The 19,043-nt window shown below is 39.8% G+C and overlaps 1 protein-coding gene across 2 annotated transcripts in view; it reads right to left on the bottom strand.

Moving 5' to 3' along the window:
- The window catches only part of dock4b (dedicator of cytokinesis 4b), a 103,429-nt gene that overhangs the window by 65,575 nt on the left and 18,811 nt on the right, over positions 1 to 19,043 (bottom strand). For both annotated transcript variants that reach the window (XM_053508330.1, XM_053508331.1), the window contains exon 2: positions 1,433 to 1,516. In XM_053508330.1, coding sequence (XP_053364305.1) covers positions 1,433 to 1,516 — 84 coding nt within the window. The remainder of the gene's footprint in view (positions 1 to 1,432; positions 1,517 to 19,043) is intronic.

Below are 19,043 nucleotides of genomic sequence, written 5' to 3'. Positions count from 1 at the left end.
CCAAACTTTTGATAGACTTTTCTGCCTCTCAATTTCAGACCAGTTCCTGCACCTGGCCAGTTTTTGTTTGTTAAGCCCCTAACCCTATGATGGAAAAATGGGACCAGTAAGAAACAGGTGCAGATGATGACAGATGATTAGACTGGTGATTAGTATACTGGTGATGCTGACTGGTTGGAACAGATGAGAGGGAAAACGAGGTTGCTGCTGAGAGGTTGTTACATCAACAGCAGATTTTTAAATTGCATCTTTGGGCACTTTGCAGCCTGTACAGCCTTTTACCACAGTAAAACGTTTGTTTCCATTTATTTAATTGAATCTATATAATTTAATGTAATTTTATATGATGAAATGAGGGCTGGCTTAAGACTATTGAATCCTTAGATATTTCTTTGTGAACTACAGTTATTTAATTATTCAACAAATAACTTATCGGGAATATAAACAGAGACTACATGTAATTTAAGCTTATAGAGCCAAAAATCACATCTATTTATGAAACATAAAACATTTTGTCTACCCCTTTATCAGCAAAATAACATACCGTACATTTCTAAGTCAGTGGACTGACTTGAAATTTTTTTTTAATAATAATAATTAGTATTAAGCCTGATATTAGCCTGGAACACTTATGGAAAATAATTTTCTGACCTTCTCAGCTAATGCTTTTTTTTAATGACATGAACACATGTTGAGTGTATAAGTCTTTTATATGTGGTTACTTTCGTAAGCTGTACAGCTCTCTGTGTGTGATGGTCTGGGAAAACCTTTTTGAAACGTGTCTCTGTGGCTGAATATAAATGCTTTCATTTGCTTTGTACTCTTACCTATGCTATGATCTCACAAAGAGCATGCTGGGTAATAAGCCAGTTTAACACGCCCAGGCGTAAAAAACAGTCAAAATATCTGTTCTTCTCCTGCGCTGTGATCAGAGATCAGTCGAGTGAAAAGGCAACAGTGCAGCTGCTGTTTAAAAAGTGACTTTTACATCAGATGATGAGACAGACACTGATAATCAATACGAGTTATGATCATTCTTTAAAGTTCAGCAGGACAATATTATTCTGTGAGTAAATTTGATATTAAACATATAGAAGGCAATGCATGTTTCAATGAAGTCAATTTTTCTTTCTTTTTCACTTTTTGGGGTAACCAGGATTTACATACTAGGTGGGAAAAAGATACATGCAAAAAAAAAAAAAAAAGTAGTTCAGTTCAGGAAATGACGTAGTTTCAGAACTAAATGGTAGAAAATGTCAAGTTTCACAATGTAAAGGGTTTCCCCATGCCACACATTCAGTATGTGCAAACTAACATAAAAAAACAGCTTGACAAATTATTATGTAGTATCGTGTCACAGCTTAAGCAGCGCTCTCTTAATTTACCAGTGACTACAGTAGATTACTCTGGCAGGTCTGAACCATTGCCGTACCTTCACATTTCTCCAGGATCTGCACGGTGTCGCCAATCTCCAGAGGCAAGCCGTGCTGAACTGTTCCCCGAAAACTGGCCAGCACTGCAATACAAAAACAGACACAGACAGGGAGCATAAACAAACAGCTCATAAATCAGTCCACTCACCTCTGTAGAAAAATAGGTTCCTGTAAACTCAGTAACCTAGCTACAGTGATGCATTGCCAGCCTGTGGTGTGCTACTGGATCCATGTGGGCAAAGCCACGAGTCCTCAGAGCACTCCCTACCATTAAATAGGCCGGGCAGCCCGCAGCGAAGAGGTCGCGAACAGGTGAACCCCCTGTACGGAGTTCATGTTTTTCGCTTTTCACAGTCCTTCGTAATGCTTCAGAAATAATCGCATAAAAATTGGAATCACGATATGGACCTGTGCAATTATTAAATTTAAAAAGGTATTACAGGTAATAGGTATTTAGGTAGAGTTTGTCAATAACATACACTACCGTTCAAAAGTTTGGGGTCACTTTCTAACTCCATGATCGTTCCTGATTTTTATTTCTTTCTACATTGTAAAGGAATGCTGAAGGCGTTTAAAAAATGCATTAATCTCCTTTAAACAGTTAGTATTGATGTGTCTGCTACTTATGCTCTGTAAAGACTTCATAACGCCTCTAATCTGAGGTGCTGTTAACTCTAAATGAACTTCTCGTCTTCTCGTCAGAAGAAAGTATTTAAGCAAGTTTCTTTTATTTAAAAAAAAATACACAGCAGCTACAGCTTTTTTGTAAATCCCGCTCTTGTGGCGTGCGGCGCAATCAGCCGTACCTGCACTATCATTATGTTGATTACTCGCACTCCCTTTATTCTGTATCATAAAGAATAAATTTGTCATCATGTTACAATGCAATAAAACAGAGAGGCTGTGAGAATCTCTAATCCACAATGATGAAGTGTTGGGTGGATATAAAAACATAATTTAAAAAAAAGTTAAAATGGACATGTGATTACAAAAAGTTTTTTTTTCCCCACTTAACTGATTAAAAAATAATAATAATAAAATCTGGTTCACTACACTTTTATGTTTGCTTTTTTACTTAATAGTAGAAAAATGTCTTACACTTAACTAAGTAAAAAAAAAAATGTCAACTAATTATTCATCTGCCTAACACTGAACTGGAATGTTAATAAGACTAACCAAACTAAAAAGTTTTTAGATATCATAAATCAAAGATTTTTTGAATTATTCATCAGTGATGCTGTATAAATCAGAAAGTTTTTTCAACATCTTGTGCATGTCTGACATCTTACATTTCACTAGAAAGTTACAAAAAAAAAAGTCACAAAAAAAGTTGCTTAAAAAAATACCTCAGTAACTTTAAAATATATATATATATATATATATATATATATATATATATATATATATATTTCCTCTAAACTGATGGTCATTTTTCACTTCAAAGCTAACTCATCCATTTTATATAAATCTCAATCACATCTTCTAGGAGCTGTTTTGAAGTTTGTTTTCCCACTGAAATAAAAGATACCACAGTCATCAGGGTAATATCCATATTTTATAGTTTATTTTATAGACGAGCCTATTCCATATCATGGTTTATCTGTGACGTAGGTGCTACATGGCTATTTAGATCAGTCGCATACTAAATCCATCAGCTGGGAGGTGATATTTTGACAGCGCTCAGTTCCTCCCTGATATTCCACATCCCAGCTGTTGTCTGGCTGCTAAGTGGGCTGGCAGGCATCCAACCATGATGACACTTTAACAGTAGACTCACAGCAGGGAGGTTTTTTTATTTATTATTATTATTTTCCCAAGGGAAGTTAGATAAAGCCGTGCAGGGAGAGTACAAAGTCCACTGTATAAGATGAATAATAAATCACAGACCCAGTACAGCACAAACACAGCTAAAGGGCTCGCTGCTGTGACGGACATTCACTGTGATCCTGCAGCGTGACAACACTCGACCGACATAATGTGATACATTAACCATGGACACTGACCTGCTACTTGTACACACACACACACGCACGCACGCACGCATGCACGCACACACGCGCACGCACAGAGAGGGGAGGGGGGGTTAATTGATCTGTAGTTATATAAGGGATTTTTCTATGTATTTAAACTATCTCAGTGCTTTTTCATTTTGTTGAAAATAAATTACCTGGGAGCTGATCAGGTTAGAGAGGTAGAGGTTTACTGGTTTCGCTATCATGCTTATCCTGTACAGAGTCACGGGAGTCCTGGAGTCTAAGCCAGAAGACTGAGGGCATGTGTGGGGTACACCCTGGACAGGGTGCCAAGACATTGTGCTACACACAAAAAGGTACCAAAGTCAAATACGTGAAATTAATTCTCTGCATGGTGAAACTAATAAAGATTCCTCCTCCCTGCAGGCCGTCCCACTACGAGCATTGCTCAGCACTTCAGTTCTTTACTGCTCCCTTTAGCCGAGATTCCTGCTGGGGTCAGGGTGCCCTTTCTCTCCTGGAGTTATGAAAAAACACCGCCTCACATTTTTAAGCACTCTGAGGACTGAAGTCGCTCTATAGTCAGGACTGGAATTTCCTACATTCTACCAGAGCCTCCAAAAAACGAACTGAATTCCATATAAACGTTAAGACTTCCAGCATGAATGTCCAGCCGTCTAACACACGGTATGACTGCAAAACAATTTCAGCTATCCGTTATCACCCAAATGAGGATGGGTTCCCTGTTGAGTCTGGTTCCTCTCAAGGTTTCTTCCTATTGCCATCTCAGGGAGTTCCTATCTGATCGTTTTGATTCGTACACCTTTCTCACATTTTATACAAATTTCCATAATTTTCTTTAGATTGTGTAAAGCTGCTTCTTAAATCTTAAATTTACATTTTATTTGTCACAAACACAGTCATTCACAGTATGATATCCAGTGAAATGCTTAGACGACCGCCTGTGACCTTAAAGATCAAAAGATTATTAATAGGAAATAAATACAGAATAAAATAAGAAATAATAAAATAAAAATAAAATGGCAGTGGTGGATTAGAGGGCTACGGCACTGAGTTACTGAATGGAAGATCAGCAGTTCGATCACGGTTCTAAGCCCAGTTACACTGGGATATGCGAAGAAAGAATTGCACTGTGCTGTAATGTATATGTGACAAATTAAGGCTTAACTTAAACTTAACTTAAAATATAGAAAATAACTTTAGCTAAGAAAAAATATATATCTATAGAAGATAAGACAAAATATTTAATGTAAGAATTTAAAAAAATCTAACTTTACAAATATGGAAAAGGGGTGATTTTCTAAACAAATACAGAAAAATATTTTAAATAAAATTTTCGGTGGGGGGGGCAATATGCATAAAAGTGTCTTATGTGCAACGAGCAAAGAAAATAAAATAGAAATGTGTAAATGTGCATGAATGTGTAGGTGTGCAGTGTCCATAAGTGTCCGTGCTAAAAGACAAAATGTCCATAAGTGTTTTATGTGTAAAAATGGTTTAGTCTTGTGTGGTGGTCTGATTGAAAAGAAGCTCCTTCTCCTCAGTCTCTCTGTATTGGCCCTGAGGGAGCGGAATCGCTTTCCTGACCGCAACTGAGAGAACGGTCTCTGTTCGACAATGACCATTGTTAAAAGTGCTATAACAAATCAAATTTAATTAAATTAAAAGTATAAGTGTATAAGAGTTAAACCTGGTCATTCCTTGGTGCACAGCGTCGAGTTAATGCTCGGCAAAGACGTTCCAACAGTAATACTTATCCATGTATCATATAGATATTAACATTTTAGTTCCTTACGACCTCAACTAACCTGCATCTGCAACTTAAAAAAAAAAATCACCTTTGAACATTCTACTTCTTCAGGCACTTTTTTTTTTTATTTGCAGCGGGCTGAGGTGATTAAATCACTCGAGTGAGGTTCTCAACCCCTGCGTTTTTTCTGGTGGGTGATGTCTTGACGCAGGACTGTCGAGACTCATTAGTTTGTGGTATCTGGCTTTCTGTCACATACAAGTTCTTTTTAAGTGTCAGAAGATTTACAGAATAAACAATGAACTGTGACTCAATTAATGCGAGGTAGGCAACAAATACGTGAGGGGGATTAAAGTAAAAAAGCGGAGCCTGTGGGAGGGAAGAGTGTACTAAAAACTCTAACACATTTGGTCTTTCTTTAAATCACGGCAAGACAGACAGACAGAGAGGCTGAAAGAAACATAAAGGCTGTACAGGATTAGCATGTAAGGCAGCAGCAGTGGTACAGCTCCGTACAGCATGCTGCAGTGAGCAGGATGAGGAGATTTACAGGCCACCATGCTTTTTTTTTTTGAGCCATTTAGCAAAGACGTTTACAGATTCGGAGCTACATGGTGACGACCGCAAGACCTTCTCTGCCTTTTTTTTCTTTTCTTTTTTAACTCTTTTCATGCTAGGAGTGCATCATATTTGCATCACTTCTAGAAGCAAAGCAGAAGACCTCCCTTTTCCCTCGCTCTCTAAAGATTGCGCTATAAAGCTGCTAAGAAGACCCTCTGAACACGTAGTCTTCGCTCGCTTTTACCCTGAGCTCTCCAACCAAGCTGTCAAGAAGCACACAGCGTCCCAGACTTCCAGAGGAGTAAAATGTACCACACGAGCATCAATCAGCACCTGACACACACATTATAAATGCCCCCCACATTGATAACTGCAGGTAACTTCAGTGCTGAGCTGCTTTTGCTAGCCATGCACATTCAAACCACATACCAGTCAACACACTCTTGGAGCTACCGGATCTCTCAGCCTCGCCACTTTGCTTTAGATTTGTTTCTGCTAACCGCTGATCTTTTTAAATCTTACAGTGACAGGTCACAGCATCTCAAAACGTCAGACCCCCGCTGTATGTACCACCACTGCAAGCTTAAAGGCGCAAAACAAAAACAACCCCATGTTCCTGTTGCGCAGAACGGAGAGACATAATGAAGGTGCAACAATCTAACTTGAACAAAACCTCATTAAAATCCAAAAACAAGCCCATTTCCTATAAACTCTGTAATAACGTGCATCCTCACCCAACATTGCCAATTTATCACATTTAGATACATAAGGAGCAAAGAGAGAATATCTACGACCGTGCACTTAAACAAACATTTTTTTTTTGCAGGTTCACGCATACACGTCTCACCTCTCTGTAATGTGGTAAGATTAATAAATTATGTAACATTAAAACCAGACCTATGGTTGCACTAATTTAGAACGAGTTGTTAAACAATTAACCAGCAGTAAAACAGCCTTAAATGTGGGATGAGATGGACTCCTCCTCATGCAAACTAAAAACCCTGGCAGTTTGCATTCTGCCGACAGCAATCTCAGGAATTTGCATGTCAGCCCACAGCCATTTCAATCCTATAAACCTCAATCACACTGAGCAGCATTCATGTAACACGAGCTTTAAGATGCACGACTTTGAATGTGCTGCCAGGAACACAAACCAGCGATTCATGTGGCTTGGCACGGCTCTGCCGTTTGGGCCATCTCTGGAGACGGACAAAGTCGCATGCAGACATGTGCAAGTTATAAAAGCTTCTTTCACAGATGCGCTTTATTGCATTGAGCTGTTGATAATTAATTAGAAAGTGGCCGCCGAAGTGTCAGTACGGATTAGAAGAAAATCCTACGCGATATGAAAACAGAAATTTGCCACGAAAACATTAGCATATAAAATATATATATAATGTAAATTAAAAATAAGCATTTTACACCTATTTTTATACAATCTGCACGTTTTTAACCCAACTTAGAACTCAAACAAATTGGAGGGGGAAAAAAGCAAAAATCTAATTAGCTACAATATGCAAGTTGCAATTTGTTTGCGTGGCAATTCATGTTTCTCGACACTAACTTCAACATAGATTAGCCTTAACATTACAAAAGTGTATGCCTAATATTGTGTAATTTTCTTGTCTCCACTAGACCGCTAAAGGTGTGCTGTGGAGTCGGGCACCAGGATGTTGGCAGTGAATTTTGGTGCGCTGTTGATTGTGGAGTGGGGACTCCATGGATCAGACTTCTTTATAATAAATAAAAATAATAATGCATTTTATTTAAAGGCGCCTTTCTAAACACCCATGGACACCTTACAGCAAAACATCCAATTAAATAGTAACAATATAAAAATCACATTATAAAATTTACAACATAAATACATCCATCACACATCAAAATAAAAAAGAAAGCTGCAATTCACACGTACGCCTGAGTAAAAAAAAATAGGTTTTAAAACGGGATTTTAAAATATAAACATATGTTCCGTATGTTGGGGGGGAGCAAGTTCCAAAACCGAGGTGCCACAAAACTAAAAGTTGTTCGCTTCTATTGTACTTTTAAGCGGCACGAGAGAAATAGAGTGAATCGATCTAAGAGAACGAGAAGGAGTGTAAATATTTAGAAGATCTGTGAGATACAGAGGAGCCTTATCAATACGGTACTTAACTGGGAGCCAGTGTAATTGCTGTAGAATTGGAGTGATGTGCTCACATAGAGGAGTCCTGGACAAGACGCGAGCCGCTAAATTTTGGACCAGTTGAAGTATGCAGAGAAGTTTCATAGGAAGACCAGATAGAAGAGCATTACAGTAATCAATTCGTGAAGTGACCAGAGCATTAATTAAAATTGCTGGTCTTACTGCTCTTAGTAAGAGAAGGACGAAGGCGGAAAATATTACGCAAATGAAAATATGCGGCACTTGTAATGTTATTAACATGAGCTTCAAAAGAGAGTGTGCTGTCCAGAATGACACCCAGCCTCCTGACCTGTTGAGATGGGTAGATTTCAGTGTCGTCAATAACTAAAGAAAGACAATCAGATTTAGCCAAAGTTGATTTAGTACCTACCAGTAAAACTTCGGTTTTGTCACTATTAAGTTTAAGGAAATTACCTGAGAGCCAAACTTTCAGATAAACATTAATTCAAGACAGGTAAAGAAGAAGAACTAGAAAGTTTAGAAGATAAATATAATTGTGTGTCATCGGCATAGCAGTGGAAATTGATACTGTATTTCCTAAAAATAAAACCAAGAGAAAGTAAGTAAATCATAAATAAAAGTAGCCCCAAAACAAATCCCTGAGGAACTCTGGAGGTAACTATAAGTGATCTTGATTTACTTTTTTAATTTTTTATTTAGACATATTGATTACGACCGGCAAGGTAAGATCTAAACCAGGACACAGTGATGTTGATTGATCAACCTGCGATTCCTATAGCTGCTAACCTGTCCAAAAGTATCTTGTGCGAGATAGTGTCAAACGCCGCACTTATATCCAGTAGGACAATTATAGTCATAAGACCAGAATCAGCTGCTACTAACAAGTCATTAGTTATTTTAACCAAGGCCGTCTCTGTGCTGTGATGAGAACGAAAACCAGATTGGAAAGTTCAAATAATACATTCTTGGAAAGGTGTTCATGAATTTGAGCTTTTCACACTTTTCCAATATTTTAGTAGTGAATGGCAAGTTAGAAATCGGTCTATAATTTTCTATAATTTTTAAATAAAATTTAATGGATCAGCCCCTAATTTCTTGAGAATGGAAGTGATGACAGCGGTTTTCATAGAGGAAGGTACATACCCGGTAGCAAGGGAGGAATGAATAATTTTTGTGAATAATGAGGACAGTGACGGTAAACAGGCTTTAACTAAGCAAGTAGGCATTGGGTTTAGCTGACAGGTGGAAAATTTAGATCTTTGTATGTAATCACATATCTCTGCCAAAGATGGTAGGATAAAATAATTAAAAGTAAAGTGTATGGTCATTTGTGAGACTTAGAAACGTGATCTAAATCACTAGCAAGCAATTGCTGATGAATCTTATAAATTTTTGACTCGAAATATATATTATGAAGTCATAATGAAGTCATATATGAAGTCATAAAATTATTGCATTGTTCTGTAGAACACAGGCTTAAAGGCAGGCTGTCTGCTGGACATAAAACCGTCTTGACTACAGAAAAGAGATCTAGAGTTTCCTTCGCTGGCTTTAATTATATTAGAATAATAGTCTGATTTTGCTTTAGACTAAGCTTCCTTATAGTGATACATATGATCACTCAACATATTTTTGTGTACCATTAGGCCAGAGTTAGCATATAGTCGTTCAAGCCTACGTCCCTTAGTTTTAAGTAGACGCAGATCAGGGGTAAACTGAAACAGTCCGAGGAGCAAAAACATCCAAGATCTCAGTTAGGCCACTATTATAATAAGAAATCGGAGCATCAGGAGTGAAGAAGTCCGCTTTGTTGGGGAAGCTGGCAAGTTCATCAGCAAGGTTAGAGACATCTATGTTCTTAATGTTTCGAAACGTGATACTATGGCCTGTTTTTACCTTAAAACTGTCAACTGAGCACAAAAAGACATAGGAAATGATCTGATAGAGATAGGTCAGAAACAGAACAATTATATGGAGCTAAATTAGAGCAGCAGATGAGGTTTATATGACCTTTAGAGTGAGTAGGAGAGTTCACAAACTGCTGCAAGCCAAAACTGTCCAAACAAGATAGAAAGTCACCTGTGCTTGAATTACTCAAATTGTCAATATGAATGTTAAAATCACCCAACATGATTACATTAAAAGACATAGCACACAGATCAGTTAGAATCTCAGAAAGTTCAGGTAAAAAACAAGAATTATTTTTAGTGGCGAAAAATAGTAATAAAAATATTCGGAATTGCCCCGTTTGTCTTTATGGCAATACATTCAAAGGAGGAATATGAAGACACTGTCAATTGTGATACTTTCCATTTCTCCTTATAGAGAATCGCCAGCCGGTAGCACGGGATTTAGAAATAAAAGTATAGCCCAGAGGAACAGATTAATTCAAATGAAAGTAGTCACCATGTTTCTGCCAGGTTTCAGTTAGACAGAAAAAAATCCAACTTATGGTCAGACATCACGTCATGAAGGAGTGGTCCTTTACCAGAGAGCTAGCGGATGTTAAGCAATCCAAATGACAGGTTGTTTTTACTAGGATCAAATCCTGACAATCTTTTTAGATTGGAGAGAACGCTGTGGTCAATAATCCGTGCCGACCTCCGCGCTGGACAAGGTTTCGTCGACCAAAATGTCCGTATTTTACACGAATTATTAATGCTGTAGGATCAGCAGGACCCACGGTGAACATATTTCCGACGTTGCTGGTAGGTGATGTCTGGATGAAAGCGTAGTGTTGATGGAGGATCAGTGAGACGCAGCCGAAGTTGGAGAAGTTTCAAATAAATTCCCCAAGAGCAGCGGCAGCTAACAGCGCCAGCATTCACTCCAGAAGTTTTATCTGGAGTATCCATTCGGTGTTCAGTCTCGGCTGCCATGTGCAATGGGCTGTGGTGCGCTGGTGGTTCTGGTGTCTTGCTATGGTGACCATCATTGACTTTTTCCTGCAATTTGTGCAGCATTGCTCTGGGATCGGTTCTGGACGGGGAAGCCTTTTTGTCCCCGCAGCAATGGGGTGTTTATGATCCTGTGTGCAAGTTTACTGATCAGTCAATTTAATCAGTGTTTATTTTATGGCTGATTGGTGTACATGTTTGTATATGAGATGGTAAAACACCATTTCTCTATATTCCTATTCCAGGTGGTGTGCTTTAAACTATTTACATATTGGCAGACAAGATCAAGTGTAGTAGGAACGAATTATTCAGTTTGATTAGAATCTGTAACAAGATGAAAATTAATATTGAATCGGGATATTTAAAGCAGCTTAACACAATCTAAATAATTATTTACCTTTGTATTAAATCAGGACCTGGGTATCATGATAATTTCGAATCGTGTAATCCCTGGTGATTCCCCAATCCTGTACTACCATACAGAATTTTTTACTACTTTACTTCTTACAAAAACAAAATACCAGTTGACAAGCAAGGTTGACAATTTGCACATCAAACTCAACCTAAATAAAGTTGCCAACTGCATGTTGGAAATTATTGTAAAGCTTAATTTGCCCAAGATTCAATAAAGTATTAACTTATTCGGAGGCACGGTGGTGTAGTGGTTAGCACTGTGTGGTTTGTATAATCTTCTTGTTCTTGGTGGGTTCCCCCAGGTACTCCAGTTTCCTCAAACAGTCCAAGACATGTACATTAGTTTCTAATTTGCCTGTTGTGTGTGGTTGTGTGTGTACGTGCTCGTGTCCTGTAATAGATTGGCACCCCGTTCAGGGTGTACCTCACCTCATGCCCTGAGTTTCCTGGGTCAGGCCACAGGCCTCCCACGACCCTGTGCAGGATAAGCGGTGTACAGAATGAGTGAGCAAGTAAGAGAATGAGTCTGATTACTGTACGATGGACTTTTAAAGGAAGCGATTTAAATCATTAGTGAAGCAACAATAGGAGGAAAAGAATAACAGGGAGATTTTTATGAAAAAGCAGAAATTTGTGCCAAATACAATTCTGGCTCAGCAAAGGATGGCGTGATTACAGATTCTAAAAGACTGTATAATAAAAAAATAAAACTCCAGTGTAATTTTTTTATGCTACCTGAACCTTAAAATATCCCCATAAAATACCAGTTTAGGCCTGAGGGTTTGAATGTCTGAAGTCTTAAACAATACTAGCAAAGGTATTCTGATAATGTCCTGGGCACTAAAACAGAGCGTGCACTGAAAAAGCAGACACGATTTTCAGTACTCGAGTCAAAGACAGCAGCCAGGGTTTGGCGTCTGCTTGAGAATGGAATGTTCCACTGAGTGTTTTGCAGCCTGGTAATGTGCTAAAAGCACAATCCTGCAGAAATAACTTGGCTTGGAGTTGGGAAATCTTTACACAAATAAATGCATTTTTTAAAAGCACTTAATAAATATATAAAGTGTCCATATAATGAGAGAGAGAGAGAGAGACAGACTGGCCCTGTCTGTCTACTCCTAGGAGAGAACGGCAAGAAGTCATGCGACACACCAAATGTCTGCGTTTACACACAGCTGTTTTTCAGATGCATCCTGTGTCTACAATCAGCAGAGACTGTCCACCGGCCACGAGCTACTTGAAACATCCTGACAATCATGTGTGCTTCCCACTGAAGGAGGCGTGGCCTAAATGTCTGTAATCCCGGTGAAAAAGCCCGGCCTCTGCTGTAATGTAAGAAAAGGGCGGTGGATGAATCACTAGCCTGGAAGGTTGGGACGAGTGCATCATTTATTTGCGGTGTGTCTACGGCCTGTATTTATAGCTGGCCAGAAAATGTTTGCTTATTTTTTTTCCGACTGGACCAACATGCTCTATTCATTGACAAATGCATTTCATTTGATATATAAAAATATGATTGGGTTGGTTCACATTTCCTGCACATACGCACACACTCAAGCCATCTCTAAATTTTTATTTATTTATTTATTTATTTTTTGCAAGGAAGGAAAACTGCAGCCTGTACTCTACTGTAAATGTCAGCGAGAGACTTACTGCTGTTGTTTTGACGGTTACAGCACAATATGTTCAGCTGAGTATGTTCGTAATATAGAATGAGGCAGATGATGTCCCTTCCCACAGGGTTTCAGTACTCACTTTTTATTCTTCATTATTCTGCATTATTTTACTTACTTACTAACTTGTTTGTCCTATATTGGTGGTTAAATTGTCTTAGCTAATTTTCGGAACGATACGTTATTTTTTTCTTCTTCTTCTTTCTTCATTCGTGTGTTCCCTTTTTCTCAGAACTCAAAAGTTTCAAATCCTCACTTTCTATTCGATGCCCAAGATGTGGTCGACACAGGAAAAGACGAACAGCCTTAACGACTCAAGGATATACTTAGCCTTGGCAAACTGGTGGCCCGGACGCGAAGGTGGAAGAGACTTTACACCGGCGTGTCAACAGAACGAGAGGTGGGTCAAAGGGAGAGGAGTAAAGATGTAGGCTACATAAAAAAAGAAAAGACTAAAGAATGTGTAAGAGAGAGAGAGATAAAAAGCTTGTTTCATCTTCACGCCCTGCAGACAAGCCTCTTAAAGGCGCCCGGCTCGTGTGGCTCACACGGCGCTACGTTTCAGACACAAAAGGGAAAAACGGGACAGTGTGTTTCAGAGAGAAAAACACAAATAGCTTCAGAAATGGGGCACCAAAGATGTTTTTTCAATCCTACCCTGAATCGTTACTCAAGTTTCGTTCCTGGAGTTTCTAGAAAAAACGACCTGGACATCGATTTCAGTGGCATCTCTACGTCCCACAGCAACTCCGATTCCCTGAGAGATTCAGACCAGATTAGAAGTAAAGTTCTTAATCATTACAAAGCCTCAGTATATCCGCATCTCTCCATGAGACTTGAAGACCACATGGTCATGTGTAGCTTTTAAATAAACATTAACTCCCTGAAGGTAGCATGGGGATCAACAAACAAATAAGGTTGGAAGGCTAATGATTTTAGGATTTGTGCATGATGATTTAAAGGTCCTCGTGTGTGTGTGTGTGTGTGTGTGTGTGTGTGTGTGTGTGTGTGTGTGTGTGTGTGTGTGTGCATTAACATGAACCGGAGTTATAGAATATTAATCACCATTTTGTGTGGTGTACAAATTATCATCTTTGCAGCTATATTATGAAATAGCTACTAAAAATATATATATTTTAAATAAAACTGGTGCTTCCATGTACATCTTCATCCCTGTCCATATGAAAAAAAATAATAATTAGATCCAGTTTATCTGCGTCAAAGATAAATTGCAGTGAGGTGAAGAGGCAGCTGCTGAGGTGTGGAGAGACAGAAGGTTCACTAACAGCAGCAGACCCAACACTGAGGCTCCCCGTGGGGCCACGGTCAGCGCACTGCTGTCTAATCTGATTGTAAGCACTGCCTCCGGGCCACAGAGCGCAATGAGAATGAGCTAATACACACACACACACACACACACACACACACACACATGCAGTAGTTATGAGCTCTTTTACGACATTCGCTGTCAGACTGCTGCCCAGTAACACAGCCTTCGGTTGTTGTCTGAAAGGAAAATATCTGCTCTGTTATTCAACACACTGGAATATTATGCAACCGACAGCGTTGGTCTGCACATTATTTTGGGGTCGGAGGTTTATAAATATCGGTTCTGAAACTGTTGTCTTTATGAGAGACCATAACTGGTTTGAATCGAAGAGCTGGTGGATAGTAGTGCTTAGATCTGAGAGCCTTAATCGGTGCTAATTCCTGTTGTAGACCGTTCAGTCACAGCCCACTCATCTTTCCAATCACACACACACACACACACACACTGCCCAGAGCTACTGGCAACCACTATCCCAATGGAGATGACAAAATATATATATATCACTAATCATCATTACCATCTTCGTCTACATCATCATTCATCATTACTGACAACCAGATCATCAGCTCACAGCCAGAGGGCTGAAAAAGAGGGCCTAGACAACAACAACAAAAATAACAAAAACAAACGCATAAAGATTTCTAAAAGCATTGTGTCTACATAATGTATGATATATTTTTTTTTAAAACTGAAGAAAAATCATTAAAAGATCGGTAATGACCAAAATCCAGCAAATATCATGAAGTTGAATCATGATGAATGAAAGCAGCATGGGGCAGGAAGAGCAGAAGGAGAGATTCAGCCAGACAGGGAGAGAGAGAAAGACGAACCACCGCAAGGACAAGGACAAGTCAATTACAAGTGGGTAAGTGTGGCAGACACACAAACACCTATAGACTGACAGAGAGAGACAGTTTTTTCTGTTTCTGAATGTCTCCCTCACTGTGTCCCACTGCAGAAAGCCCCAGCTGGCAGGCCACGTTCGTCCCTCGTCCTGGCAGAAGCCTTGGGACTCGAGTATTGTGCATGATTGACCTGACTGACCTCCAGAATTGGACAATTTGCAGTAACAATCCCATACACACACACACACACACATATATCTACCTCCTTCTGTGTTTTCCTATATAGAGAGAGAAGAGGAGCAGCCAAGCAAATAACAGCCAAATGATATATCATACATACAAATTAAAGCTCGGGCAGACAGGGATGTGATCAACGCGAGAAGTACTGATGTGGGACATGATTGTAACAGGTGAACAGGCAAGTCATGTGACCGGGTCAGTTCGTCCATATGTTGGTAGACAGACAGCGGGACCAGTGGTGTTCCGGAGGCCAGCATGTGTTTCGGCTTGACACATGCTCTGTGAGGACGCAGCCACTTCAGCTGCTCCTGATATGAATTGTGGAAAACGATAACATGCCTGAGCCTCGATATAACACCTAGATATTCAACAGAAACCCAGGCTATGAAAGCTCAATTAATACCTCACTGTGATTTAGAGTAAGCTGATGATAGTCTGTGGCACGCATACAGTGGGGGTGGGAAGAGGGAAAAAAAAGAGAGAGAGTCCAGGTTGGCGGTGTGCCAGCCGTCTCGAGTAATGATCAGACAGTGTTGTACTGCCGAGTGTGACGGTCAGACTGAGAGCATTGAACACTTGCTGCTATTGTAATTTGATGCTCTCTTGATTCTGGACAAACAACTTGCATTTGTGTGTTTTTTTTGTCAGTAAGCAGTCAGCCTGTCAAAGAGCAGCACAGGCACCGGAGCACAAATGGGACAGCGATGGCGTAATGTTTTCTTGGCTCAGAGATGCTAATAACCCACAGAGAAGCCATAAACTCGGCTGAGCCGTCAATAAATCCCTTTTTCACGGATAATTTTTGTGTTTTCTCACCACGCAAACGTGATAATTAACTGCCTGATTTGTATAAACGTTACAGAGGTCAAAAAGTTTGTTGTAGGTTTCCAACTGATCAATCAAACTATCTATCCACACATTTTGTGTGTGTGTATATATACATATATATATATATATATATATATATATATATATATATACACACATATAAATACAGTGAGGTCAATAAGTATTGGATCACCCTGTGATTTTGCAAGTTCTCTTACTTAGACATCATGGAGGGGTCTACAATTTTAAGCATAGGTGCATTTCCACTGTGAGAGACAGAATCTAAAAAGAAAAATCCGGAAATCACACTGTATGATTTTTTAACTATTTATTTGTAAATTACTGTGTTAAATAAGTATTTGATCACTTACTTATCAGCCAGATTTCTGACCCTCAACGACCTGTTATTGTGCTTTTAAATAGTCCAGCTACACTCTACTCATGATTCTAAATTAGTAGCACCTGTTTGAGGTCGTTAGCTGTCATAAAGACACCTGTGCACCCCACCATAAGCCAAAGTCTAAGTAGATACATGGGGTATCAATTATCTCATTTCCACTACACTGGTGCTGGTGCCAGGTGACAGGTTCTGGTGCTCGGCCGTTGCCGGACTGTGAACCAACAAGAACCGGCCCGCATTTACACTAGACAGGAGCTCAGCGGGAGCTGCATGATAATACGTCACAGGCTACGCCCACTAAACAGAAACGAACATGGCCAAAGTCAGTTTACTGGTTATCCTCCAAACTATGAAGATGTATTTGATACACTTTTTTTTTCTTAAAGCAATTTCTTCTGAATCTCGGCGGATGTCCAAATTGCTAAAAGCGCTTTTGTTTCATCCGCGCTCCACATTAACGGACTTTGGGTCTCCGTCGATTTTTTTTAAACGTTCGCTATAACTCCGCCCACTGCACGTGACATCGCGGGTTCTTGCGACTAGACCAGCAGAGTTTAGGGGCCGGTTCGGTGCTTATTTTAGGGCACCGGCACCAATTTTTTTTGTGTGTGTGGAAAAGGGAAGCAGTGGAAAAGGGGTGAATAATGCTAAAAAAGGTGAAGAATCAGCCCAGAACTATACGGGAAGAGCTGGTCAATGCTGTGAAGAGAGCTGGGACCATCGTTTACAAGGCTACTATCAGTAATGCACTAAGACGTCATGGTTTAAAATCTTGCATCCCACGGAAGGTTCCCCTGCTTAAGTCAGCCCATGTCCAGGCCCGTCTAAGTTTGCCAGGGACCATCTGGATGATCCAGAGGAGTCATCGGAGAAAGTCCTGTGGTTAGATGAGACCAAAGTAAAACTTTTTGGTCTTAACTCCATTCGCAGTGTTTGGAGGAAGAAGAATGATGAGTATAATACCATACCTACAGTGAAGCATGGGGCTGGAAGCATCATGCTCTGGGGGTGTTTTTCTGCACAGGGGACAGGATGACTGCACTGTACAGTATTAAGGAGAGGATGAACGAGAGGATGAATATTGAGCAAAACCTCCTTACCTCAGTCAGAGCATTAAAGATGGGTCGTGGCTGGGTCTTTCAACATGACAATGACCCAAAGTACACAGCCAGGAAAACCAAGGAGTGGCTCCATAAGAAGCATATGGACTATTTAAAAGCACAATAACAGGTCTTTGAGGGTCAGAAATCTGGCTGATAAGCAAGTGATCAAATACTTATTTGACACAGGAATTCACAAATAAATTGTAAAAAAAAAAAAAAAAAAAAAAAAAAATCATACAATGTGATTTCCGGATTTTTCTTTTTAGATTCTGTCTCTCACAGTGGAACTGCACCTATGTTTAAAATTGTAGACCCCTCCATGATTTCTAAGTAAGAGAACTTGCAAAATCACAGGATGATCAAATACTTATTGACCTCACTGTGTGTGTGTGTGTGTGTGTGTGTGTGTGTGTGTGTGTGTGTGTGTGTGTATATAAATATATACACACACACACAGTCAACCCCTGTGAGGAGCACAGCCTTATTTTCCCAGATTGTACCTGTGACTAAAGGATCCCCAAGGTGCTGCCATACCAAAAACATCTCAAATGATGACATTTTTAGTATAATAATCACTGACTAACTTTAATCCACCAATCTCAGGACCTTTCCTTCCCTCCTTTAGCAGAATTTTCTAACTTGTCATCTGACGAGATTCAACAGATCATCTCGTCATCTAACCCCACCACCTGTTCATTAGACCCAATCCCTTCCACAATGCTCCAGGCCATCTCACGAGACCTCCTTCCCTTCACCACAGCCATCATCAACCAATCCATATCATCTGGTCATGTTCCTGCCGCTTTTAAGAAGGCGAGGGTTATTCCCATCCTCAAGAAACCCTGCCTGGACCCATCAGAAGTTAACAACTATCGCCCGGTATCACTGCTCTCTTTTATTTCCAAAATTCTTGAAAGAACGGTTTATAATCAAATGTCTCTTTATCTCTCACAGAACAACCTTAATGACCCAAACCAATCTGGATTCAAAGTGGCACATTCCACAGAGACTGCCCTTCTGTCAGTCACTGAGAAGCTCCATGCTGCTAGATCTGCTAAACTTTCATCTGTCCTCATCCTCCTGGACCTGTCAGCTGCATTTGACACCGTGAACCACAAGATTCTATTATCTATCCTTACAAGCCTTGGAATTTGTGGAACAGCGTGGCAATGGTTTGCTTCTTACCTTAAAGATAGGTCATATGAGGTAACATGGAGGGGATCTACATCTGCCCCACGTAGACTCTCTACTGGTGTCCCGCAGGGCTCAGTACTTGGTCCTCTTCTGTTCTCCCTCTATACCCGGTCTCTTGGTAAGGTCATATCATCGCATGGATTCTCATACCACTGTTATGCAGACGACACCCAACTTGTCCTCTCCTTTCCTCCCTCTGACACTCAGGTTTCCACCCGGATCTCAGCATGTCTGG

The sequence above is a fragment of the Clarias gariepinus genome, chromosome 12 (genome assembly GCF_024256425.1).
Source record: "Clarias gariepinus isolate MV-2021 ecotype Netherlands chromosome 12, CGAR_prim_01v2, whole genome shotgun sequence".
NCBI lineage: Eukaryota > Metazoa > Chordata > Actinopteri > Siluriformes > Clariidae > Clarias > Clarias gariepinus.
The sequence above is the reverse complement of the archived record's forward strand: the minus strand, read 5'-3'. Positions and strand labels throughout refer to the sequence as shown.